Source organism: Erpetoichthys calabaricus, chromosome 2 (genome assembly GCF_900747795.2).
Source record: "Erpetoichthys calabaricus chromosome 2, fErpCal1.3, whole genome shotgun sequence".
NCBI lineage: Eukaryota > Metazoa > Chordata > Cladistia > Polypteriformes > Polypteridae > Erpetoichthys > Erpetoichthys calabaricus.
The window spans coordinates 218,254,422-218,281,709 of record NC_041395.2 but is presented as its reverse complement, the minus strand read 5'-3'; the positions used below and the strand labels follow the sequence as shown (position 1 = coordinate 218,281,709).

Sequence of the window (27,288 nt, the reverse complement as noted above, 5' to 3'; positions counted from 1 at the left end):
AAGTCAAAGATGAGCATTTGAAGAGATTTACTAATGGTGAATCAAACTATGCTTAAGGCGAAGAAAAGTTCAAGAAAAGAAAAATAAGTTGTTTTAAACATGTACCTCGGTACATGCTGTGATGGACTATTATTTTCCCTTGTCCAGGCCTTCAGTAAAGTAAATGACAGCTTACTTTAAACACATTAAGATAACTTTTATCATAGTGTTAAAAAAATTGAAACAAATATTTTAATCTGTACAGCTTCGATATGGACGTGAAAAATATTTAGTAGCTGCATCTAGCGTTAGGTTTTTGTTGTTTTTTTTTTTTAGCTCAGAATTAAGTGTTTAATTTTTTTATCATCTGAGTTTTGTGTAGTTTTCCAATTACTACTGCAGGCGCATAAAAACTTTTAGCACAATTATTTTCTCTATTACTTCATTGACTAGGAAATATCATAAAATGTTTAACTGAACACCTGAGGCTCAAGGTGCCTTTGATAAATTAAAAACTTTTTTCATTACAGCACCCTTGCTTAGATACCCAGATACTACTCCGTAGTCTGTAGATGCATCCAGTACAGGGGTAGGCACAGTGTTGTTATTACAGACATTGAAACTGTCCAGCCTTTTGCCTCCTTTCAAATAAATTAACACACATACACAGAGGAAAATTATAACATTGGAAATCAAGAAATATTGGCAATTAAATTAGCTTTAAATTAGCTTTAAAAGAGTGGTGCAGTTGGCTTAAGGGGAACATATTTTTATTCATGATTTATATGGATCATAAAAACTTGATTTATCTTAAGACCAATAAAAGGTTAAATGGTAGGCAATCTAGATGGGCTTTATTCTTTAGCCGTTTTAACTTTGTAATTTTGTATTGACCTGGAAATAAAAATTAGAAGACTAGTGCCATATCCCGTGTTTTTGACCCTAATAAGGTACATATGGAACTTGAATCAATAATTACCGCTGATAAACTTATGTACGTCATTGCAATTAATATTTCAGATGATCAGCTGGAAACCATTAAATCAGTGCAAAATACCTTTGTAAAGAAGTATTCGGATTTGGTACATGGCTCAGTTATGCTCAGTCATCATGGAATAAAACAGACTTTGGAATTGGCAAAAAAAATATTTTACTGGTGAAAGAAGGGCATTAACGATTATGTAATGGTTTGAGATTCATGTCGTAAAGCTAAATCTTTAACAGTCCTGCATATAGGACTGCTTCAGGCAATCCCAGCCCCAAACAGACTCTTGGGAATCAACGTCACAACTGACTTACCACCTCCACGTCAAAACACCACCATTCTAGTCCTTATAACTACACTTTCACGGTGTGCATATTTTGTTCCGTTTAAGAAATTAATGACAGCTAAAGAATTGCCTGACATTTTTCTCAGGGAAGTAGTATGCTTCCATGGTTTCGCTACTTAATCTATTTCAGATAGAGGACCAAAGTTTGTGTCTTAATTTTGGAGATTTGTTTTGTAACTGCATGGGTTGAGAAGTTAATATAACCTCTGTATATTAGGGATATCAGGATACCAGAATTTTTGTATTCAATACCAGTACCAATGGAATTTTACCATACTTGATACCTTTCAATGGCTGTGTATTTTAAATACTGCCATTATTTAAGTGAACAATATTGTCCCTTTTTTCTGTAATAGAATGTAAAATATATAAATACTAGCCAACCTGCCGCATAATTATGTATTGATGGGTGAACACTTCCTGAAAGACACAGTTATCCAAATGGGGTGGGTTTGAGGATACGACTGTAATTGAATGAAAAGATGGAACTCTGGAGAGAGCAACATACAATTGTCCGTGACTGAAAACTGGGTTTGGCAGATACAGGCATATCATTTTGAAAGTGTGTCCCTGTGCCTTATTAATTGTCATTGCAAAGGCCAATCTAACAGGAAATTGCCTGCGTGTAAACCTAAAAGGCAAATTTGAATCTGATGGGGTCAAGGATTCTCTCTCTCTCGCGCCTGTGTGTGTGTATGTGTCTTTCTCTCACGTGCGCGCCTGTGTGTGTGTGTGTGTCTCTCTCGTGCACGCCTGTGTGTGTGTCTCTCTTGCGCGCGCCTGTGTGTGTGTGTGTGTCTCTCTTGCGCGCGCCTGTGTGTGTGTCTCTCTTGTGCGCGCCTGTGTGTGTGTGTGTGTGTTTCTCTCCTGCGCGCCTGTGTGTGTGTGTCTCTCGCGCGCACGCGCCTGTGTGCTGTAAGTGAAAGAAAAGGTGGAACTCTGGAGAGAGCAACATACAATTGTCCGTGACTGAAAACTGGTTTTGGCAGATACAGGCATATCTTTTTGAAAGTTTGTCCCTACGCCTTATTAATTGTCATTGCAAAGGCCAATCTAACAGGAAATTGTCTGCGTGTAAAAGTAAAACGCAAATTTGAATCTGATGGGGTCAGGGAAATCCGGGGAATATGGACAGTTTGTGAGGTAGGAGCTGCGATTGTTTTACACCCCAGTACATTGCGGCGGTGAATGCTGAGAACAGTCTAGTGCCTTTATAGAGACTTCTTGCTGGCATGAGGTTTCTGTGTAGCATGACGACTGAACCAATTTTAAGTTTGACTTTATGCGGAGGCATGCCAGTGGGAGTAATGGCTGCCTGGCAGGTCATGGGAATAACACCACAGGATCGCCAGTTGGCATCGTTTATGGTCGGAACTACGACCGTATGTGATCTTCTTCGAACCTCTGACTTTTGTTCTTGATTAATGAAAACATTCTTGGCAAATGCTTTCGCTCTCGTGCGAATTGTTGGCTGTGTAGTGCGTGTGCCATGGTCGGCTGCTTAGTGAATTGTTGGTGGGCGGGGCTTGGTCTTGCATGCGTCTTGCTTGCCATGGACTTAGTGAATTATATATATAGATTAAATGTAAAAATTGCTTTAAAAATAGTGGTATATCCATGAAGTAGTTAATCAACCATCATTTAGTATTAGCATTCATAAATACCAAAATACAATGCAAGGGCAGAAATTTTAATATGTGACAGACATGGGGATTCTCCCAGTGTAACAACAAATGGGGGATGTTTTTTAATCTTGGGATGAGTTCAGCATAGGATTCTAAAGGATGGCATCATCTTGGATTACCTGATTTATCTTACCATGTGTACATTACAATTTTTTTATATATATTCATACCAGTAACTGAAAAATACTTTTTAAAATTAATACTGAAAAAACAAATTCAAACTTTATTATATTGTTACTGTTAAATTTAAACAAACTCTTGAAAGCTGTTTTTGTATGAACATGGATTTAAAATCTATCTTGTCAGAGAATCCCTCTGTTAGATTTGTAACATTTACTATTATAAGATTTTTAAAATTTATATTTGGATCATTAGCTGTTTAAAAACTTAACCAAAGAGTAATTTAGAGCAACACTTTAACACAAGTCAAATTGATTCAGTTTTCTATTACAGTGGTACCTTGGTATATGTCCGCTTTGGAACAAGTCCAACTTGGTATACGTCCTGTTTGGATGTGAAAAATTTTGCTTGGTATATGACCTTTGTTTGGAATACCACTCGCGTGCTAGAACACTGCGTGCTACCCTTGTTTACCTCTCTCGAGACAAAGCCACAACTGCCCATGAGCATCAGTATGCCAGTTGTTAGCATTCAGTGAACAACCCGCGCTATAACTCTGAATTTTCACGTGATTTTGTGTTTTTTCGCGTAAATTTTTAGTAAATTCATTAACCATGAGTTCTAAGAAAGTTAATGAGAAGAGCCAAGCAACAAAGAAAATGGTTAGGATTACCATGGAGGTGAAAAAAGAGATTGTTGAAAAGTATGAAGGTGGCATGCGTATCCGGGACATGGCTGCTGCATACTATATGCCGAGAACGATGGTATCTACGATTGTGAAAAACAAAGACGTTGTTAAATCGACTAATGTTGCGAAGGGGATGAAATCGATTACCAAACAAAGATCAGGGACATTGGAGCATGTTGAAAAATTGCTTTTGATCTGGATAACAGAAAAACAGTGTGCTGGTGATAGCGTATCGGAGGCAATGATTAGCAAAAAGGCAAATGTGATGCATTCCGATCATTTGAAAAACAAGGCAGGAACGAGCCAAGAAAGTGAAGCGTTTAAAGCCAGTCATGGCTGGTTTGATAATTTTAAGAAGAGGACTGGCATTCACAGTGTTGTGTGGCATGGAGAGGGAGCCAGTGCTGATAAAGATGCCGCCAATGATTTTGTTCCAGAGTTTAGGGAATTTGTGGAAGCTGAGGGTTTTCTTCCCCAACAAGTTTTTAATTGTGACGAAACAGGCCTGTTTTGGAAGAAAATGCCTAACAGGACCTATATTATACAAGAGGAGAAGGCATTGCCAGGGCACAAGCCAATGAAGGACAGGCTAACTCTCTTGTTCTGTGGCAATGCAAGTGGGGATTGCAAACTGAAGCCTCTACTGATCTACCACTCTGAAAACCCGAGGGCCTTTAAGAAACATAACGTGCAGAAAACTCAGTTACCTGTGATGTGGAGGTCAAACAGCAAGGCTCGGGTAACCAGAAAATATTTCAGCGAGTTGTTTAATGTTGTGTTTGGGCCAAGTGTAAAAAGTTATTTAGAGGAGAAAAACCTGCCTCTGAATGCCCTCCTCATAATGGACAATGCTCCAGCTCACCCTCCAAGCTTGCAGGACTATGTGCTGCCGGAGTTAGACTTCATCACTGTAAAGTTCCTCCCCCCAATACGACTCCTCTCATTCAGCCCATGGACCAGCAGGTCATCAGTAATTTCAAGAAACTCTACACTAAAGCACTATTCCAGAGGTGCTTTGAAGTGACCTCTGACACAGAATTAATCCTGAGAGGTTTTGGAAAGATCACTTTACTATTGTCCATTGCATAACTCTCATTGACAAAGCCTGGCAGGAAGTTTCCTACAGAATAAAGAACTCTTCTTGGAGGAATTTGCGGCCAGAAGAAGTGACTGAAAGGGACTTTGAGGCTGTGTCTATAGTGGAGGATATTGTCTCTCTGGGCAGGTCCATGGGTCTGGATGTGAGTGATGGTGATGTGGAGAAGTTAGTGGAGGAGCACAGGGAAGAGTTGACCACTGAGGAGCTGCAGGAACTTGAGAAGGAGGAGCACAAGGCTAAGATGGATACACTCTCTTCAGGCTTGGAGGAGGAGGAGATAGAGGAAGCCCCTACTTCATTAATCAAGGAAATCTTTGCCAAATGGATGGATGTCAAAAACTTTGCAGAGAAGTACCACCCCAACAAAGCCCAAACAAGCTGTAATAGCATTGTCTGGAATGACCAGACAAAGTCACATTTCTGAAACATCCTGAGGAGAAAGCAGAAGCAAAGTTCTTTGGACAGATTTTTAGTAAAAGTCAAACCTGGTGAGCCTCAACAAGATCCAAGTAGGGAAAAAAGACAGAAAAGAGAAAGAGAAAAAACACCAGAATTTCAGATTCCTGAAGTTTTATGGGAAAGGGACTCTCCTTCCAAACAATAACATCTTCTCCTCCTCCCTTCTCGGCACCATCCTAGTAGGCACTGGTATAAGTCCAAGGATCTGGAACAGATTAAGGACGTGTACTGAGGTACCACTGTATCTGAAAATACTGGTGTTTTACTTTTTCAAATGTGTCTCTCCTTTTTTATGTTTGTCCAAACTTTGATTTCCTGTGTGAAATCAAACTTATTAGTTTTACTTTAATTTATTGCTTCTGGACTGTTGTGAAACACCCTTTGTTGTGTTGTTTTCATACTGATAACTTTATTGCTTAGCCGGAGTACAGGAATATTAGATACTGTAATAATATTAACTGGACCTGCAGTGTAAGTGATGAACTGCATTACATTCGCCGACATACCTTTCAGATATATAATATGTGCTTTCAGTATATTTGTCACATTTTAGGGTTTATAATAATGAACATTAGCGGATTTTAGGGTTTATATTAATGAACGTTAGCAGATTTCAAAAACCATACAAATTACACAGATTTAGCATTTGTATATTTGTATTTTGCAGTGAAGTGTGTCGTTTGGCCAGTCCTGCTAACTGGCATAATTGTAATGCTTTATACTTCAAAGTACTAATTACATTTTATTTTGGTGTTAGCAAAAGAAGCAGTTCAGTTTCACCGCCAGTACAGAGGAGCCAAATAGCCACTGTGTTTGAATCTTGCTGAGAATTTTACTTTCTACAACTATTGTTAGCACTGCCAGTGTGCACACTCCTGTGTTTTTAACAGTGGATGTGAGTGATGTTTCCCTCTTTCCCTGAACTGTATAAATTGGTTAGAAAATAGATGAATGCTTAAATGCACATCTGTAAATGTGCTTGATGCAATCAGAGAATGACTGCAAAGCCTCTGTTCCTTTATTGCGTCTATGTAGGAGAGTATATTAAAAAGAGATTCATCTTGCCATCATTTTGTTTTCTCTTACAATTTTGTGATACTGCGAGTTAAAAGATTATAGCTCAATCTGATTAGTCACACTGTTGCACTCTCAAAGGATGCACAAATGTGTTTCTGAACCAACTCTTTAATGAGATAAATGTGGAAATAATGAAATCCTCTGTGTGTCTGTGTGTTTTTGTTTAAATAATAATAAACTTGATCCCTGCAGTTGTGAACCGAAATTCTCCTGCGCAAACACAAAGACTTTCCAGACATGTCTTACATTTTTTTTTTTTTTGGATATGTTGATGTGGTGCTGTATCATCACCACTGTGAGCTGTTTTTATATGTAGTTTCATTTGGTACTACTGATGTTGTACAAAATTTAGTACCATTAACGTTTTCAGAATTTTGGTACTGACTTCCTACCAAAGCATTGATTCTTGTGACATCTTTAGTTCTTAAGTTTCCTCTTATGGCTCCTTCCTTGATGTGTTGCATGCCACAAGCCATTTCATTTTCTTGTGTTACTTGCCAACACTACTTATGCATTAGTTTTTTTTTGTTTTTTATAGGAGCATTTGATTTTTCAGTGTTCAACTCTTATTGGTTAGTTTACCATGGTACCAAAAGCAGTGATGGGGGTGAGTGGGTGACCTATATGATGAAGAAATGAACTTCAAGTATTTTAGCATGTCTTCCTTGCACTTTGATGACCTGTTGCGTCATATTCAGCCCTTTGTGGACCATTCTGGCACCCATGTAACCAGCCTCTCCTTGAAATTCACTATTTAGGTTATATGGTGCCGTAACCACATCACCTCATAGTTAGAAAATACAGGTATTCTGTGCGCAGCATGAAGTGAAAACCCAGCACATGTTGCTGCACCTGACATTTTTGCTGTACTGCCCTTGCAATCACAGTGGATGTGTCAATTAAAAAACCAGGTTTTGATGGCAGGTAAGGCTTTAGAAGCAACACAAAGTATAGATCATATATGAAGAATTGGGTATTTTGTTTTTATCAAGTTTTTTTTTGATTCGGAAAATATAGCATGGACCAAAGATCTGGAACATCTCGTAGTCAACCAGGCATTGTGAGTCTGTAGTTTGTTTCTCCAATAGAAACTGGTGGTCCTGGGAGTCTGGGAATGTGAATTTCCCCTTGGGATTAATAAAGTATCTATCTGTCTATCTACCGATTTGTCCACCCCAATATCAGAATCCAAATTGCCATTACAACAATAACCAAGTTTAAAATAAAAGTTAAAGTAAAATGTGTTATGTTTACTCTAACAGTTCTTTTCATCTTTGACCAATTCAAAATGTATGTTCTCAAGATTTGCTGCTCCTTTGGTAAGTGCCGTGTACAGTCCTGAATTTATTGAGGACTAAGAGAGCTTGTGAGAGAAGTGTGCTTTGTGTAGGATGACATGTTCAGGATTATAACTTTCATAACTGTTACAAGAAAAGTAAACTGTTTTTAATCAGCTTTTATTGCAAGTAAATTACAATACAAATAAGATGAGAACCTGAACATAATTTTTATATTATTAAAGCAGCATAAACAAGGAGTAAGAATATCAACAAAAGCAATTTTATCCCAGCCCATCTTGAACACACTCCCACCCAATCTCCCACCCAGTCCTGGAGTACCAAAGTGAAAAAAAGAAATCTGTCTTAAGAAGACTTTCACTGAAAGTCACCTTTCGACAAACTTCATGGAAGTATTATTGATCCTGGTCAAGGTTAGTACTAAATGAACTAATTTATAAAACTGGGCATACCCTTGCTTGATTATCAGGTGTTCCAGGGACTTCCATCGAGAAGCAATAAGAAGTTTAGCAGCAACATTGCCTAGTCAAAATATTTGCGTTTGGATAGCGTAAAAAAACTGGGCTGAAGTATCTACCAAGATGAAGATCTGAGGAGTGCAAGAAAGATTATGATTAATTATATTAGAGAGAACCTGAGAAATAAGTTTCCAAAACAAGAGTACAGGAGGACAAAGCCACAACATTTAGAAACAAAGATTTGTATTTGTCTTTGGGAACAAAGATGGCAAATAGAGTCGGGGAGAGTTTCATATAAAATCGTTTCTGAAAAATAATATACAAACCTATATAACCCCTGAAATTGTGCATAATGGCAGACATGATTTCTTGAACATAGTTTTAACTTTTTTTAAATACAGTATTCCAGCAGTAATGGTTATGAGTATTTTCAATTTCTAGATCACAGGGCCAAATCTGAGGAATTCATACATTTTTACTGGTAGAGTTATTGAGTGCTGAATATAAAAAGGAAATATGTCCTTTTTTTGGGAAAATGAAATAGAAAAAACATGAAACGAGATGAACAGGTAGCAGGCAATTACATGATATACAATACAATTTTAGGACCAATCGTAATTGCAGAAAAAAGAAAAAGGAGGTATCAGGAATATCATACAAATGTTTTATCTCCTGGAAGGTGCACTCTTCAACACCCTCATTAAACAGGTCGCCTAGTTTACAAATACAATTCTCTAACCAATGTGTTAGAGATGCATGACTTGCCACCGGTCAACAAAAATGAGTTGTGGTAATTGGAGTAAAAGTATGCAATTTCCGATTAGATTAGATTAGATTGTTTTATTTGTCCCTAAAGGGAAAATAAAACTTTCCAGAAGTTTGAGAAGAAAAAAAAGTACATATAAATATTATAATAACACCCCCCAAACATAAAGAAATTTTGGCATGGATAATGAAGAGCTGCTGCTGTCAATAAAGGATTTCTAGGTGGCCGTAAGATGGTGAGACTTGCCCATATATTCCACAGGTTTAAAGGCATTAACATTTGAATATAGCAGGTCCAGCTTGATGTGTAAAAGGAACATGCCATTTAGAGGTCTGCTCCATCTAAAATTCCATGGTTGAAGATCCCAGTGCTCAGAATTACTCATCTTTAGTGTTCACAATGCAGTGAAACTTTATTGTTGCCAAGATTAAAACTCATAAACAAGATGATGCAACAACTCCTAGTCGGTAACATGGATGAATTCAGACTGCATTTCAAAGTCTGGACTGCATATTTAATTCTGATGTGCTCGGTTTTTAGTGTATCTTGTTCACATAAGTCTCTAGACCCCTCTTGCTTTTTCCACTTCATCTGATCGTATCACATGTAACCAGAATTAAACAGCATCTGAAAAAGGAGGTGTAAGTTTAAGTTGCAGCTAATAGTTTTTTCTTCAGTTTGCCAGACCTGCAGAGTTAATGATAAATAGGGCCCAAGTGAATTTTATAATTTTTCAAATTATTTTTAAAAAAGAGCTTCTTGTTGAGAAGACAAGGAAAGACCAATGACTTCTCCATTGCTAGCCACGAGGCAGGGGATGAAAATTAAAACCAGAATATTACAGGCCAATCTCTCAAGTGTCTGGTGATAAAGTTCTACAAGGGTATGTTTAGTAAGGCTAAACCACCTTTTTCCCTAGGATGAATAATCAGATTATGTTTTAAACAGTGTTTTTTGCCATTCAAGATAAATTTTGATACACAAAATCTGACATTGGGCCAGTAATTCAGACGGTTGGGCGGGGGGTGATTATCATGCTGATAAAATTAAATTGTGAAGCCATATTCATATTCACAACATTGTTTATGCTGGAATTGAGGGGATAGTAGATGACCATCAATTTATGTTTCTTTTGACAGCTAATAATGCTTCTCAATAAATAGATGCTGCAATATGTGTGAGTGAGGGAAAATATCATGCTCAGATATCTAAAGTGAGCAACTATTGGGATGTTAACTGAAAGGTTAGTCAACACTGGGTTAGTACAGAGAGGAAACACAAACAGTGTAAGGTGATTTTACAACAGGAAAGGTTTTCATAAAAGCTACTTTAACTTAAAAATATATTGTAACTCTGATACAGAATTCTTAAAAATAGAGGGACATCATTGTAATATAAAAAATATATTATGAGAAGATCACAGAACTTTATGGGAGTGATGGATTTTGAATTGTGGACTGCAATGGCTAATGGTTTAAGTGTCAGAGAAAAAAGCAAAGGTTGCATATGTTGCTTATCCCATGTAATTTGTAGTGGTGGCTGTAAAAAAAACTTTAATCTCATGTTTTCTTGCAGAAGAAAAGAAAAAGGTTTGACATTATAGAACTGTATAGTGACCAATGCTGTACAGCAGCAAATGATATGAAAAGCGTCCAAGGGAAAAAGAAAAAAGTGCTCATTTTGCATAATCCACATATTTGTTATCCAGTTGTATGTTCAAAAAGTACAAAAACATGCATTGTTTTGCTAATATATTGTCAGTAGTTACTTCCTGATAAATATAGTAAGTATACATCATACTATAAATGGAAAAACACATTCCCATGCTACTGCGTTTTGGAGTTGAAGACTGGACTTGAGCAATGAATGATTAGGATGGCAATATCCATCTTCCAGCTCTGTAGTGAGTCTAAACAGCAGGAGTAACGACAAGGAGAATTAAGAGAGTGCACATTCTATGAAAGCAAGTTCAGAAGCACCAGGATAATGAAAGGGCAGAACAAAAGGAAATGTAAGGAATAATTAAAATAAAATACCATGGCACTCCAGGACATCCTGCCCCAACCTACAGACCTGTAAGGGGATTTCAAAAAAGGGATATTCTAACAAAGGTCTAAAATGACCCACCTATTACACCTAACATTGAGTGTATGCAGATATCTACAACAAAAACACTATCGTCACCCAAACCCAGGCCAATTAATAAGTGTTAGAAAGCATACAAAAATCCTAGCATGGCAAATTAGATTTAAAAAAAATTATACCAACATTAATATAGCAATTAGAATAATAACAACAGAGTAATTCAAGAAAAATACTTAAAGATATTTTAAGAGACAGAGAAAGTCCCAGTATGTCAGAAATCCTCCACGCAGGTAAGCACCTCTTCAGGAGAGTCTAATAATTGAGGTGATGAATGTAATGTAATCTTCAAGTAATAAAATCTTAAAACGGATCCATTGAAGCATATGTCTGGATTTTGTTGCATTGCATTCGGCATCTTTTGCCATCTGTGAACCTTAAGAAAGGAGCAATTAGAATGAGAGGTCAAGAGGATCATACAGAAGTGACTGAGTGGATGCGATGAGTGGAAACTCAGGGACCACTTAGGAAGGTGCAACTGTAGAAGACCTTTTGGATCATCTGACTCTGGTTAACCAACTAATCTTGTATTACCTCTTCTTGAGTGATCCTCAGTCTCAACAGTTTTCTGTTTTAGTGCTATTATTTGGCGTCTTATACATGTATGACAGCTTCAGCATCATGTTGTGCTATTGACTTAACGAAGTGCAACACCTTGCTTTGAATTTTTATTTGTTTTGATTTTAAGCTTGCAATCACTGTATGAAATTCAGTAGCCAAAGACTCCATTGTATTGTTCAGCATTGAATAATGTAACCACTCATACAAAATCTTAATTTCGCCTGAATCAAGGTTGGCGTCTGTGGCACTAGGCTGCTATACTTTCTTTGGTGAGTCAATAGCGTTAGGACAAGTTCTTTCTCTGTAATGCACAAAAAATATGCAAAGAGCATATTTAATAAATTACTGAACAGCTGGGATGGAGACTGACTAGCCCGAGGTCAGGAGGAAGAGCAGCACTAGGAAGCCATCCACTCCAAATATCATGTGATTCCCAAAAAAAATAAACTGTTGTAAGGCATGTAAAATATGCAGGTACATAATAATGTCTGATTTTCTACAAAATACAGCAAATGGTGAAAAAATACAGTTAAATGTGTGTATCTCTACCAAACTGTTTATTGTATATCATACCTTTAAATGCATTCAGTGGTGTGAAATTTTATTCTTTGTTTATCTTTAAACAAACTTGCTATGCCACTTCATGGTAGCACTAGTAGATGTTTGCCCTATATTGCTGTTTTGGAAGTTGCACTTTCTTTTATGAGACTTGAGTTTATTGCTGTTTTCAAAGAGAAATGTATATGTATTCTTACGTGGACAAATGTGAAAATGCTTTGCAAAAAAGGTTAAAAATAGGCCTACTGTTCCTTGGAAAATTAACCTTCATTGTGTTAAGACTGAACATGACAAAGTGATATGTTTGCTTATTGAGCCCAGAGAGGAATAGGTTGGTGTAAAGTACTTGCCTGAATCTTTCATAGTTTTTATGAAATATAAAGTTTCCAGCTGCCCTGCGACCCTTCCCAGGATAAGTGAGTTAGTAGAACAGATGGTACATGAAAATATGGTAAGGTTGCTGACAAGTTGCATTAGCCTGGGGATCAGTCACCCACCATATGACCTGACATTCCATCACACAAATGAGCTTCTTCATGGGACCCTTTAAAATGGGCAAACCAGCCAAAGAATTTCAACTTGTGTATCCCCAGTAAGCAATCATTTTAAGGACCTAAAAGAGTGATGTAAAAAGCAAGGAACTGTGGGCACTCAGAGTCTGCGTGTATAGTGCTAAAATTCCTGCATTCTTCCCATTGAAATTTTGTATGTGATGCACTGATCAGGCTGCCTTTCCTCAGCTACACCACACTCCTGCTAAACTTGAGAATCTCACGCATCTCCTGCTGCAAAATAATTTATATATTAAAAAAAAAAAAGCAACTGGTGCAGTTTGGCACTTTGAGGACATTTCTGCATATGTTTGAAGCCAGTCAACAATGTTTATTTACACTTCTAAAATCCCACAGATGATGTAATGAAAATTCTTTCATATCTCTTTTATGACAGTTAAAAAAAAAAAAAAAAAAAAAAAAAAGCAGTGATATTTTTTTATTTGTGTAACAGGAATGACATTCGCTTGACTGCAAACATTCTGCTACAAAACAAACCATTTTTTCTGGAGTACTTAATTTTCATATGGCAGTTCTTGTAATTTGCATGCTCACAGCAAGCTGTTACTTCCCTGTAAACTTTGCAATGCTCGACTTTTTTTATATTAAGGTAACTCTAGCAGCTTTCTCTTCAGTGGTGCACTATCTATGGTAATTTGGATTTAATCCATTTTGTTAGACAAGTACCAATACATTTCATTGCTTTTAAATAAAAAAAAACATATAGCAATGAAGAATATTGGAATACTATACTCATACCAGTTTTTTTTCATGTCTAATTTAATCAGCTGCACGGCTTCACTCGGGTCCTAATTTGGGATACTGAGGTGGTTTATCGTGTGGTGGGTGTGGCAGCGTTCTGTATTAGTGCATGTTCCCAGCATCTCTCTCTCTCTCTCTCTAATTTAAACCAGTAATGGCAGTGTCTCTTTCATCTTAAAAATTATATAAATGCAAATGTGTATCGCAGTTGATATATTCAAAACTGAACTGAAAATTTACGTTTCCAGCCATTGTCTTGTTACTTGGATGATGTATTCAGTGCTGAAGGAGTTTTCAGTTTACCACCTTGTCTTTGCAAATCTCTTCCATTATATTTTTTGGCAGGATAGTTTCTATTCTTATGTCTTCAGGCAAACACCCAGCCTACACTTTAGGGTAGGAGAGCAGTCCTTTAATTTGTAAATGGGGAAAAAAAATACATTTTGGCCTCAACCTTCATTTTATCTGGATAATCTGGCTGATCATATTTAATTTACTCCTGTTGACTGAATCATGTAAAGGTTCAGTTATACTTTTTGCGGAGAGAAATTTGGGTTCCTTGCATAGACAAACCTATCATTTATATAGTACAGCATAAATGCAATGAAGGTAACTTTAACATTTATTTTCATTGTGCCTTATTGTTTCAGGCATAGTGAGGTAATTAAGATTGAAAATGATCTTTAAAATTGTGATTTTAAAAATTTTGTAATTAAAAACGAAAATCAGAGTTATATGGCTGTTATTTTCCATTGTCTTTAATAGAAAGAAATCCAACTTTTACCTGTTACTCCGGATAATTTTATTTGGTATTAAGCACTTAAAAATTGAGGCTGTGATAACAGTATGGCTCTCGGATCGAACATCACTATTCAGATATGTTTTAAATTTATTTCAAAAAGGTCTTGCTTAAAAGCAAAAGCTGACTTTCGATTGTCAAAGAACGCAGTGTTATCCGCACTAATTTTGGCATTGTGTAACTCTAGACATGCTATGCAACGCTGTCGTATTTTACTGATGTTTTTGTGCTTCACTCATTACATCCTTTTTGTAATTTAGTTTTGAATGGTCAGCTTCTTATCTTCATTAGTAACACAGCCAGAACACTTCACAACCTACTGTTTTTTTTTTCCGTCTCACTACTCTTCACTTTGATCTACAAGGGTACTCAGAGCAGTTTTTCTAAATTCTTCTCCTGTGCCCTAAAAGAATTGTTTTGCATCTGATTCTGTCCCATTCACTCATAAACCTGAGATCTCTGAATGTTGTGTAAAGCTAAGCTCTTCTCATTAAACCTTTATTACAATGCTTTCAAACACCCAACATGTCATGTCTCAAAATTAATCTCCGTCTTAGGTGACTGCTGGTTTGATACATAACGCCTGAAACAGTGAGGTGTATTTAAAAATATTCAGGCCACCTTCATTAAAATATTGCTGCATCTGTAGAGTAGTAAAGGTAGACAGATTGTGTGGACCCTAGGTTGTTACTGTGATGATCGTGTTTTTCTAACTGTGTCCATGGGTGCCGACTGGCTTTTTATTCTGAATGCCATGACATAAATGGTATCCTGCTGTTGCCCGTTGGACACTTCCAAAATAATGAAACAAGTCTGACCTTCCTGTCTCTTTCCTGCTTTTTACTTTGCTTGCTATTCTCACTCTGTCACTGTCTTACTAACTAACCATATTCCTTCCTGATCTTAAAACTGCACTGCCTAAGCCTGCTTGGCAGCAGGACATGTCACTACATGGTTGTACTGCAGGACTCCAGCTGAGTGTTGCAATGGGGACCCATGCAACTGTGTCAGAAGTGCTGCATGATTTGCAGATGCACAAAAAAGCAAAAAATATTAATAATATAGCGAAGCACAGTGCCAGTGCTTTTGGCTCATATGGATTTCAGCTCCATTTTGTGGCTGCTTTTATGGCTTCCAGCTCCAAGGAGAAGTGTTTGCACCCAACTGTCAGTACTAGGCTGAAGAAAAGACAGAAGTGCAGATGCTGAGCATTTTGATGGCTCTTATATTTAAATAACAGTTGCCAGAATCAATATAGGATCCTTTTTTTTTTTTCTGTTTCCCTGAGTCTTGCTATGTCCCTGAATCATTAACCTAAGTTTAGATATATTTGAATACTTATTTTTAATTTGAATATTTGAACCTTATGTTTTGGCTAATTTGACAGTCCTAGATAACAGTGCTAAATGTAGCTGCATACTCAAAAAATAGTCATTCTTTGCAAGTGACCAAGTTTGCACTTTTACCTTTTAAACTGTTACTTGAAATATTTATGAAACAAATACTTGGTGCCTGCTAATCTGGACTATATAAGTGTGGACACAGTGCTAGCAATGTAGGCCATAAAAAAGTTGTGGTGAAGGTAGCTAAGTTGCCAGTTTAGTAAAATATAGTATTAATAAGACAGTTTATTTTTTTATTTCTTGTTATGAACATGTGTTATGTACAATAAATATATTTCTGACAGATTAACAAGCGTAGTGAGAACAATGTCAAGATCAAACAATAAAACAAAATTGAAGCCGAAATCTGTTTAAAAAAAATATGTAGGAAAGTGCAAATCTGATTTTCATATAAAATATGCTTCCTCTTAGTTAAAATTATACAGCCTACAAGAAAATTTTGAAAAGTGTTTAAGTGTGGCATGGGAAATGTTTGTGGATTTTTAATATTTATATAACTTGGTTGCAGCGGTGGCCCATCGTTAAATTTTCTGTTTGAGGGAACACGGCACAATATTCAGAAAATTATGCTGTTTTTATTCAGAATGAGATACAAAGTGTGAATGGTTTGAAGAAAATATAGAAGAAAATGCTGTTTTCTGAAAAATGTACAAACACAAATACACACTTATATGCAATTCATGTTAATTAATGTGAATTGTATTGCTTGGTTGACTATGATATGGTTATCAACTCGGTCCTTAATAATGGTCTTCCCCTCATCATACTCTTAACCCTGCTTTCCAAGCTTTTTTTGAAGGTGGCTAAATGTCTTTGATTGGTGGTTCACCGTATTCTTTTTTTCTCTCATTTCCTTCTATTATTTTTGTCTTTTCTGAGAACTAATTCAATTGTGACTGGGTTTTATTTCCACCCTGTGCCTAATGATGTTGAGGTAGCTCTGGTGGATTAGGTTATATGATCATGAATGACTAGATGGAAGGAAAATGTATTTTTTTTTATATACAAATCAAATACATTTCAAGTCAACATGTGATGAGGCAGACAACTCTGCTTTTAAACTCTGATGCTAATGTACAGTTATGTTTTGCAGCAATTTTAAATCAACTTCGAATAGTTTACCTGTGCAGCTTACAGTCATGAGCAATATACAGTACAGACTGGTCAGGTTTACTAATTAATTAATGACCTAATAATATTTTTGTGTGAGTAGTTTACATAAACATTACACTTTAATACATTTCAAGTGTGTTCTACAATACATAAAAATTAATTCCTCTCTTTTTCTCTCTCTTTCTCTCTCTCTACAAGTATTAGGTATAAAATGTAGATTTCTATCAACTTTTGGGCTATTTCTGCTAACTGGAAGTGGTACTTCTTATTACTTTTATTCATGCAGCTGCCCCAAGGAGACGCAGCCGCTCCTCCAAAACCCCCTCTTAAATGGTGATACAGTGGGAAACAAATACAGTTTTTTAACCTCCTCTTTGCTCGATCAGCTGTTGGCTTGCTGCCGTGCCATGTGATCTGCACTTCGCGTGCCTGCCCCTTAACCCATCCGTTTAAAAGCCTGCACAGCAGCTGTCCTTTAGTCTCGCTGCATTGTCTCTCTTCTCCTCCAGACATCCTCAAACACTATTCAATCTATTTTCACTGTTCCATTATTTCACTGAGTAATATTTTCCGTTTGTTAGCGCTAATGCGATCTTTACTCTCATTTTATGATACTTTTGAATTTTCCTAACTCCATTATCTCTAACCTGCTCTGCATGTGTATCACGGCACTTGCTTCCAGAGGTTGTAAGTATGATGTGACCTGCTCGTCTCGCAGTACGTGAAAGTGTCTCTCTGTCTCTCTTCAAAAGATCATGTCTTGACGCAGGAATAAAGTCTCGTCTCGTCCCAAGATTGTTTTTTATAATAGAGAGATTTGATTTGATTTGTTGTTGATGGTTCTTTAATGTACAAATTATAATCATTGTCTTGCAGTTTACTCCTCAAATATCCATCCCCATATCTGAGTATACGAGAAAGTCTAGGGGAGACCACCAATTTTACTTATTTGACTAGCATACTGTTAAACTATTACCTTATATGCTAAGATGCCTAGCATATCATAAAAAGCAATATTTTGGTTGGGCTTCAAATACTTTAAAATAAAGTATAATCGAAATTTCAAAAAATATGTCATATAATTTACTGTTCTTCTGTGATTTTTTTTCGTGTTCTAAATAAATAACCTTTGTTTTACAGTATAGACTTCCCCCACATTACAAAGTTTAGGTATTGGTGAAAACCCCTTCTTAAGTTGAGTTTTTATAATGCATACTTCCATTAATTTAAGTGGAAAATATTAAGTGTTCCTGGCCCCAAAAATGATCCAGATTTTACTGAAAATTGACAGAATTCATTTAATAACAACGATACTCACCAAGACAAACTCTGTTTTTCCTTCATTAGATACTGTTTAATAAAGTTCACATAAAAAGGGATTGTGCTTTGTTGGTATTTGGGCTTTTTCAAATCATGATGTGTAAGATAATAATAAGAAGACATACGAACAACATGCAAGGGTTGCGTCAATATTTGATATTAGACAATGATTAGAATTTTTGTTTTTTTTATGTTGACAGTCTGGTTCTATATAGAAGTAAATCAGAGTTCAGGTTTTATATTTTCTTAAACATCCGAAAAATTACTTTCAGAATGACGCTGGGCAGATTGCAAACAAAAAATGTAATTCTTATTCTTTAAGGATTTCTGGGAAACAAGGTCATGAAAGCACACAAAAAAGCAGATTTGTGTGATGATGCTAGAACATTCTGTCACATGCAGTCAAAAGTAGTAGAAAGCAAAAAAAATGCCATGGCATTTGTTTGGTATTGTTGTTTTGGTTTTACTCTGAATGATAGGATGAGGCTGCTTATCCCATTATGGCCATTTGTCAGTTGTATAGAAAGTGTGTAGAAAAAGTAGTAAAATAATTTTGTTAGAACATCTGAGGATTTCACATTCTATGCAATCTTTTATTGTCTAACTAAAAAGATTACAATATGCAAGCTTTTGAGGCAACTCGGGCCCCTTCTTCTTGATTACATCTTGCCTGAAGAAGGGGCCTGAGTTGCCTCGAAAGCTTGCATATTGTAATCTTTTTAGTTAGCCAATAAAAGGTGTCATTTTGCTTGGCTTTTCTCTACATTCATAATGGGTAACACAGTACAACACCCTAGTACTACATTCTATGCGGTAAGCTTAGCTGAATATCAGTACCAAGTCTTCAAGTGGAGGCAACCTTCTGCCCCACAGTGTCAGCCAAACCTACGGTACATATTAATGGGTATAGGTTAAACCATGTTTGCTGCTGTTTAAGGGGCAATGTAAGGTATCCATCACAGGTGGTGCAGTGGTAGTGCTGCTGCTTTGCAGTAAGGAGACTGTGGATTTGCTTCTGGGGTCCTCCCTGTGGGGAGAGCGCTTTGAGTAGTGAGAAAAGCGCTATGTAAATGTTAAGAATTATTATTATTATTATTATTATTAAGGTAGTTGTTAAAGAACATTTCACAATCACTATATGCAGATTTTCACTTGTTTGGAACATATTCCTCATGTAAAATGAAGTTGTACTTTATTTAAAAAGCCTGCACTTTTAAAATAAGCTGCTTGACAAGTTTTTAAAAAGTTTTATATTTTGTGTTTTGTCTTTATGGCAAGCAAGTACAAACAACTTATATACCATTTCTTTTGTTACTGGTTAAACTGTTAACAAAATCAACCTAAAGTAATGCATTGCAGGTCAGAGTTGGAGATAGGGGCTTGAAAAATAAAATATAGCTTCCAGTCATGCATTGGCAACAGAAGTGTAAAAAAAAAATAAAAATGTGCCAGTCCCAAATGCTGATTGCATTTTTGTTTAAGTCACAGTCTGGTGGCTCTCTTTTATTTTAAAGTATTGAGCACCGAAATGAAAATTACTGGCAGAAGCCAAATTTTAGAAAACACTATGCCATATGTCACATACTTTTCAGCGTTATTTTCTTGTTCTTTAATTTTTGTGCCATTGTGTTATGCCTAAATTAAATCCATTTCAGTTTTGATTTATGCTTATCATTTAAATTGGATTATAAAAGTGCAAGTTGATGAAACAGTGTTTATTGTTCAAGTCAGTTTTTTCAAAGACAACAAAAAAAAAAAAAAAAAAACTAAAAATAACTAAACTGAAAGTGATAAATGGAAGATTAAATAAATTAACAGTTAACAAAATATATATGAAGATTTTGCTCCTAACCATTAATAAATTGTTAGTATGCTCCCAATGATTTATAACTTTTTAACGCTTGCATAATCTAAGCACAGAGTCCAAAAACGAGGTTGCTCATGATGTCAATATACAGTATATAAGTGGAGTTAGCTGGTTGAGGTACTTTATCCATTCCTTGGCTTGCAAGTTGTAGTACTTCACATTGCTTACTTGCTTACAATGCAACTTGTCCTGGTATGATCTCCGTTTCCCTTTCTTTGTAGACACGAGAACACATATTTAGCTAAATAAAATAGTAATATTAATAAAAAATTTCGTTGAAATGTAGTCAAAGTGATACTAACAGAAAATACATTAAAAAAGTTACAGCCAAATGACATCCTAGGATTTTGAAAAAAAAAAAACCCTTCAGTTAAAAGACTTTACTTATTCTCCTTCTGTTTGAGCAAGTGTACAAGGGACATGGGCCAACTAGCCTTGTTTCTTCTTCCAGGCAGCCTGCATTTCTCCAAACCACTGGGTGGAACTGTGATTGTCACACACATCTGGCTTTTAACTAAAATCAGTATTTTCACAGCAGTTATTACTACTCTTTTCAGAGAAACTCCATTACTGCCTGACATAATTTTTTTTCTGGACCAACTGCTTTTTACAGGTATTATGCAGAACTGTTTCTGGCAATCTTCTACATTTTTTTAATTTTATATAAGCCCATGGCTAGCTTTTTTGGCTCACCTTTCTGTATTTACCTTAACAACACTTTGGTTTAAGGCAACACTACTTTCATGTGACTTTTCAAGTTGTTAACTTCTCTCCAATACATTAAAAGTATTTATCTAGGAAATTTGGCTTTATGCCCTAAACCATCACTATGTAGTCTCTGTGGCTGCTCTGTAACATGCAGATTAAAAAGTTAGGGGGGTGTGTGTTCACAGATTGTACTGAGTCATTCTGTTTATGATGTGCACAGTATGTGCTGACTGACTGAATGGAATACAAATAAATATGTATGCATATATGTGTGTGTGTAAAGACATATTCACTCCGTCATGAGCAGTTGTATATGTAGTGTATATGAACTATGTGTATTGACCATATTCAAATGCTAACTTTCTCACCCAAGCTAAAATGCTTCTTAGGAATTATGAAACAGGAACTACAAAGGCATTTTTCACTTCAGTCCGCCTGGAGGGGAACTTGAGCATTTTTAAGTGTTTGCGTTGTGAACTGTTTTTCAAGGTTCATTGTTTTTTTAACCATATTAAATCTGAATAAGCAGTATATGTTTGGATGTATTAGAGTCTAATTTGCTTTACTGCAAGTGAATTAGCCTCTGGTATAATCACTAGTTTCCTGCGTTGTGCCTATTGCTGCAGGAGTAGGCCCAGGCAACCATGGCCTTCAATTGTATTAAAAAATGAATGGATGAATGAACTCCTGTCAGCAGATGACACTTATTTTTAAATACCCCTTGGGCTCTTTGTGTCAACAAGATAAAAGTAGTCTCTCCCGGAACAGAACGCCCATAGGCACACCACAACAATACAAACGACAATAGTAACAAGTTAAACCAGCAGCAGTTCCTAGTAGCACTGTGGTTTCCCATAATAAAACCTAATTTTTTTCTTATTATTTTCATTATATTTTTTAATTGGTTTAGGTCTTATCATTGATATGGTGATAGGATATGTTTTATTAGGCAATATGTGACATTACAGTATACTTAATGATATCTCCTGTCACCATAATAGGAATCTAGTACTTATAGTACTGTGTGTCTTGTACTGCAGATATGTCTCTAATTTTAAAATATTTCTCTTTGTGTGTTGAGAGGCTTGTTAATGTAGATAGGTGTCTCTATTATCAAAGCAGCTCTGTTTTAAATTATGTTACATTTGTAATCTCATGAGCTCCTACCGAGTCCTCATCCTTACTGCTAAATGTTCATTTAAAAATTCACCTCCCATTTTCACGTTTTGTCCACACCATACTGCACCAACATTTTCAACCAATGAAAATTGATACCTTTGAAAATACTCTCCAGACTTTTCAAAATGCTAGCATGGCACTTCACAGTGGACTCCATTGAGGTCTGGTTGGTTTATGCTTGTTATGACCTGGTCATTATAACATCTCTTTCCAGATTGGCCACCCTTCACAGAAGAAAAACATATTCCAGCATAATAGGTATAAAAGAGTTTCTTGCCGTGGCATTTGTTGCATCTAAATTGAGTTTTGTATAATTGTTTGATATTGTGGTCAAGCAACTACTCACACTGAATGATAGTCGCCAGTTGTATATGTGCTCAAACTACGTGAGCATGTTTGGACTGATTGGCATGCCACAATGAGGGTGCTCAGGCTATATGTGTACCATGCACATTCACTGTGGTCACTGCACAATGAATTTCGGGAAAATTGATGGCAACATCAGAAAATGGACTTGTGAGACACTATAAGGCAGCCGACTGAAATTTCTGACATAATAGAAATTGTTCAGATTGTGCAATAGTCCAATCATGAGATACAATTGGGCATAACAACCACTCTCATATTGCATGGAAAACAACAATTGATGAAGTGGAAACTCGGGCCAACTCAAAAAATCAGTTTGTAGCTGGAAGTTGGGCTTAAAATTGTGCAAAAATTGTGCAGTGTATGCCTGGTTTAAGACGTGTATGTGGCACACACGCCCATTGTACGTGAATGATTATATGAGTTTTTGGTTGTTTTAGTGTGGAATAGAATATTTTGTAAACTATTTCATACTAATTATAGTATGGAAAGAGATCATTTTATTTACAAATCCTATTTTTAAATAACAACATAGTGTAGGTGTAGTTTGAGTAATATCTTGAGTACTAACATTTGAACACAGAGTGCCTTTTAACTGTAGCTTTGTTTTAAGGATGAGGCAGTTTCTCATTTGGTGACTTGCTATTCATTGTAGATGTTTTCATGACATCAATACCTTTGTCACCAAAGTGACTTTCATGTCAATTGAAGTGAACATGACTTTAATTCCTAGAATTCTGCAAAAATACCCTCATATGATTAATACAATAATATTAATATAATTAATATACAGTATTATAGATATTCTTATAAATATGCCAATAAAGAACCACCTAGACAACTGACTTTTTCCCTATTTTTATTTACAGATCACCAAAAACTGGAGCGGGAGGCCAGAATCTGCCGTCTACTCAAGCACCCCAACATTGGTAAGTACCATCTCCTGAAATTGTTGGGTCAGAATGAGGCTTAGACCTTGTTTGTCAGGTATGGAAAGGCAACCTTTTTCAAAAAATATGAGGCCAAAATAATAAGAATTGTACTTGTTGACAGTAAAGAAGTATAAAAAACCTAGACAATAAAAAGTACAGATTTGCTTTTGCACCATTAAAAGCTGAGGTTGTAGTTAGAGTTTTAATGACTTAGCAGGCATGACATATAAAAATATTTTGTAGGCACCTAAAACTTAGCTTGAGAAAAAGGAAGTTAAAAAAGTAAAGTTGTATAATTAAATCTGCACAGGCTTGCTTTGCTCACCTGACCCTATGTGGTTAGATTTCCTATCTCCAAGAGGTGGGAGGAAATATTGATACGTTGCAATATGTTTTTGTCATGGAGGACAGGTATCAGAATGTTTTTGAATTCTGAGATATATGCTGAAATCTTTTTTCTTGCGAAAACAGGAAATCTTTTTGAACAGGTTTTTTATTAGAAGTGTAACCACTACTGCTAGCTTTGGTGTAAAGATACTGATGCAACATGCTCTTTTTATGTTTAAGTTGAGACCTTTCATACACTTTGGTATTCAGTGTTGCAGCAAAGAATGAGGCTTATTTTTGTCATTATTATCATATGTAAATAGTATACTCCTACATACTGCAAACAAAAATTTATATTCGAATATGTTTTAAATTTTGAATATTCAAAATTTAGTTGAAACTTTTAGATGCCTCCTGGGAGTATTAACACTCCTGCCATAGTACAATTGGATTTTTCAGATCAAATTTGCACATCATTGTCAGTATTTTTAGTTAGTTTCTGTCGCGAGCAGAGAAACAGCCCACTGGCCAGTGAGAAAGTGCAATGTTTTCATTTTCTAATGGAAGAAATTGACCATTATTGCATTTTGTCAATGCTCCCACCTCTCTACATCAAATACAAGAGCTGGCTGACATGGCTGTCTCTCTTTCTTTTTACAAAAACATTTGAAAACTGATATGTACTTCATGAGATGGTGAATTTAGAAATTTCTGCACTCACAAACTGATGTTATCAAAGTAAAAGTGATGAAGAACAAATATTTGCATCAAGTGGAGCTAGGAAACCTCTGTGTAGAAAAACCCCAAGAGATATTTTTTTCACATTATGCATATCACTTGGAATTTATTAAAAGGAACTTAAAGGACTGTTGGACTGTGAGAAACAAGAATCTCAGGTCTAATGAAACCAAGGTTGAACTGTTTGGCCTCAATTCTAAGTATTGTGTCTGCAGAATACCTGGCCTCCCTCATCACCTGTGCAATACCATTCTAAGTGTGAAGCATGGTGGTGGCAGCACTGTGGGGATGTTGTTCTGTTGTGTTGATTGGGAAACTAATTGAGGTTGAAGAAAGGCTGAATGAAGAAAAGTACTGAAATATACTTAATTAAAGCTGGCTCCAGAGAAATCTGGACCTCGAACTGGGACAAGGGTTTACCATCCAACAGGACAATGACCCCAAGCACAAAGAAAAGAAAAGTACAGCAGTGCGTTAGGGTTAACTCTGTGAATGTCTTTCAGTGGCCCAACCAGAGCCCAGAATTGAACCCAAGTGAACATCTCTGGAGAGTTCTGAAAATACCTGTCTACCGACAGTCTTTGTCCAAATTAGTAGTAGTACTGAATGTTGTGCTTGTCTTGTTCTGACCTTGATCACAATTATTTTGCCTTTCTATCATGCAGCTACTGTGGCACCTACTCTAAACATTCACGTGAGCAAATTCCCCAGGCATACCATAGCGGTTTGATCATACAGTAGGGTATTGTGCATCAGTTTCTCTTTCCATGTCAATGTATGATGACCAATTCACATACCTCTCACTATCACTCGATTCAAGCAATGGTTCAGCTTCAGTTTGTTCTACAACTGCCTTTACGGGTTTTCGTTTGCCTTTGTGTTTTTAGTTGGAAGTTCTACCCCACTCGTGAATATTAATGAGCTACCTTAGAGTGGCCAGACCCGTAAAAATAGTCATGATTTGTTTTGCATCATGATATTTCAACCAGTAGATGCTAGCAGAATACTGTTTCAAGCATTTTTTGTGGTTAAAAATGTAAGTCATGTTCGAGGTTAAGCAAATGAATGTTTGACGTTTATGTAAAATCAAAACAAATAATGAAAGCTTAAATGACACTAATATAAGACTGAGACGTTAATGTAAACACAAGCTTATAGTTTTAATGTGCAGGTATGTAAAAGCATTAAATGTACCAATATATAGTGAATTCAAGAAGTGTTTCTATGGTAACACAGTATTATGTGCTGCTGCTATTATGTCATTTACATAATATGCTAGAACACATAACGCTCTTCTTACCTTACTGTCCCCCTCAGAACCCATCCAAATAACAAAGTAAGCATTGCAAAAGTCGCCATATAAAAACAAGAACACATAAATGGTGCCCAGCACCAAACATTTGCAATATCCAATAAAGATATAAAAGTCAAAACTTTGAAGCAAATCTTACACCAAAACAGTTATGTGACAATCACTTAACTAGCTAAGTGTAATTGGTACATAGGTGAACTAAAGATGAATGTAGAGAGCACCACAAGCAGAAGTAAACTATGTACATCTGACATACCCACATTATCTCATGAGCAAAGTTTGGAAACCCATTGGATCGCGTTTGTGGGACAAAAGGGATCAGATTCTCCTGGTTAGCAACTTCTATAAAAACTAGAATTCCTAAGCCAATTCAGCTGGCCTTAGCCTCCTGATTGATAAGTTTAGCTTTTTAAGTAGCAGATTCGTTGTGGAGTATGATTTCATTTGAACTGCATTGAGATACATTGCACTGTGGAGTTTGAAGTGTGCTTCTGTTTAATAGCAATCAGTTCAGCTAATATGTCTGTAAATTTTGATTGTATACAGTAATCCCCCGCCATATTGCCGTTCAGCTATCGTGCCTCCGCCACATCGCGGTTTTATTAATGCTATTATTATTACTAGGGGGCAGAGCCCCCTGCTCGCTTCGCTCACTCACCCCGGGTTTGGTTTACCTGATAAACAATTTAACGAGATTGTTATTTTCATGGGAATTGTTACATATGCATTATTTTCATTTTTACTTTAAAACATTTGTAAAAACAATATTTGTCCTTTATTTCCTGCTCTGGGGTGTGGTTAAATCTCTTTCTCGCAGCACGTATAACGCTGCTCGCATTGTGAAGGGGGACTCTGAATGCACATTAAAGAGATGCCATCAGTTCAGCTGGTGTCTTGCTGCTGCTGCTGGCCAGCTGTATGTTGTGCTTGTCGCGCTTTGCATCAATCACTTAAATGCCTGTACAGCAGCTGTCCTTTTACCACTTCGCATCCCTGCTGCTCGCTTTGTGAAGGCGGGTCGGGGTGCTGATTGCATGCTAAACGGAAGTGGACTTTGTGCTGCTTCTGCCAAGATGCTTGTTCTGCTTGTCAGATGGCTCATTTAAAAGCATGTACAGCAGCTGTCCTTCTGTCTCACTTCCTTGTCTTGCGTGACGTTAAAATGTTTTATAATAGAGAGATGTTACTCATATCCTTAGCCTGACATCCACATATCATATGGGTTTACAAAGTGTGTTTTAATAAGTTTACATGTGTTTAAAGTGTGTGGGAAGGGTATGTTTAGGCTTAAACTATAAAAAAAAAATGTGGTCTTTTATATATTGCGGATTTTCACCTATCGCGGGTGGGTCTGGAACGTAACTTCTGCGATAGGCGGGGATCACTGTAGTTGCACTCATTGTAGTGGCAGTAGTTGATAAGAAGATTTCTTTTCGAATCACAGCACAAAGTTGTATCTTCCACACAAAGTCGGAAGTGGAGAAGTGTGTTCTTCACTTTGATGAGGAAATCTCTTCTCAGAGATGGCGTAACAGTTGTAATGTGAATTTTGTGGTGGATACCTGTTTGTACCCTTTTATGTTTCTGGTAAATGATAAAGCAAGTCTGACTAGGCAATTTGAAGCCTATGAATTACGCAGAAAGAAGCTCATTACTTGGTGTGCCAGTAAGAAATGAAGGAATGAGTGTC

At 36.5% G+C, this 27,288-nt stretch overlaps 1 protein-coding gene across 17 annotated transcripts in view; it reads left to right on the top strand.

Annotated features, from left to right (window-relative positions):
• Positions 1-27,288, top strand: part of camk2g2 (calcium/calmodulin-dependent protein kinase (CaM kinase) II gamma 2) — a 125,413-nt gene that overhangs the window by 27,139 nt on the left and 70,986 nt on the right. For all 17 annotated transcript variants that reach the window (XM_051922653.1, XM_051922651.1, XM_051922656.1 and 14 more), the window contains exon 3: positions 23,159-23,218. In XM_051922653.1, coding sequence (XP_051778613.1) covers positions 23,159-23,218 — 60 coding nt within the window. The remainder of the gene's footprint in view (positions 1-23,158; positions 23,219-27,288) is intronic.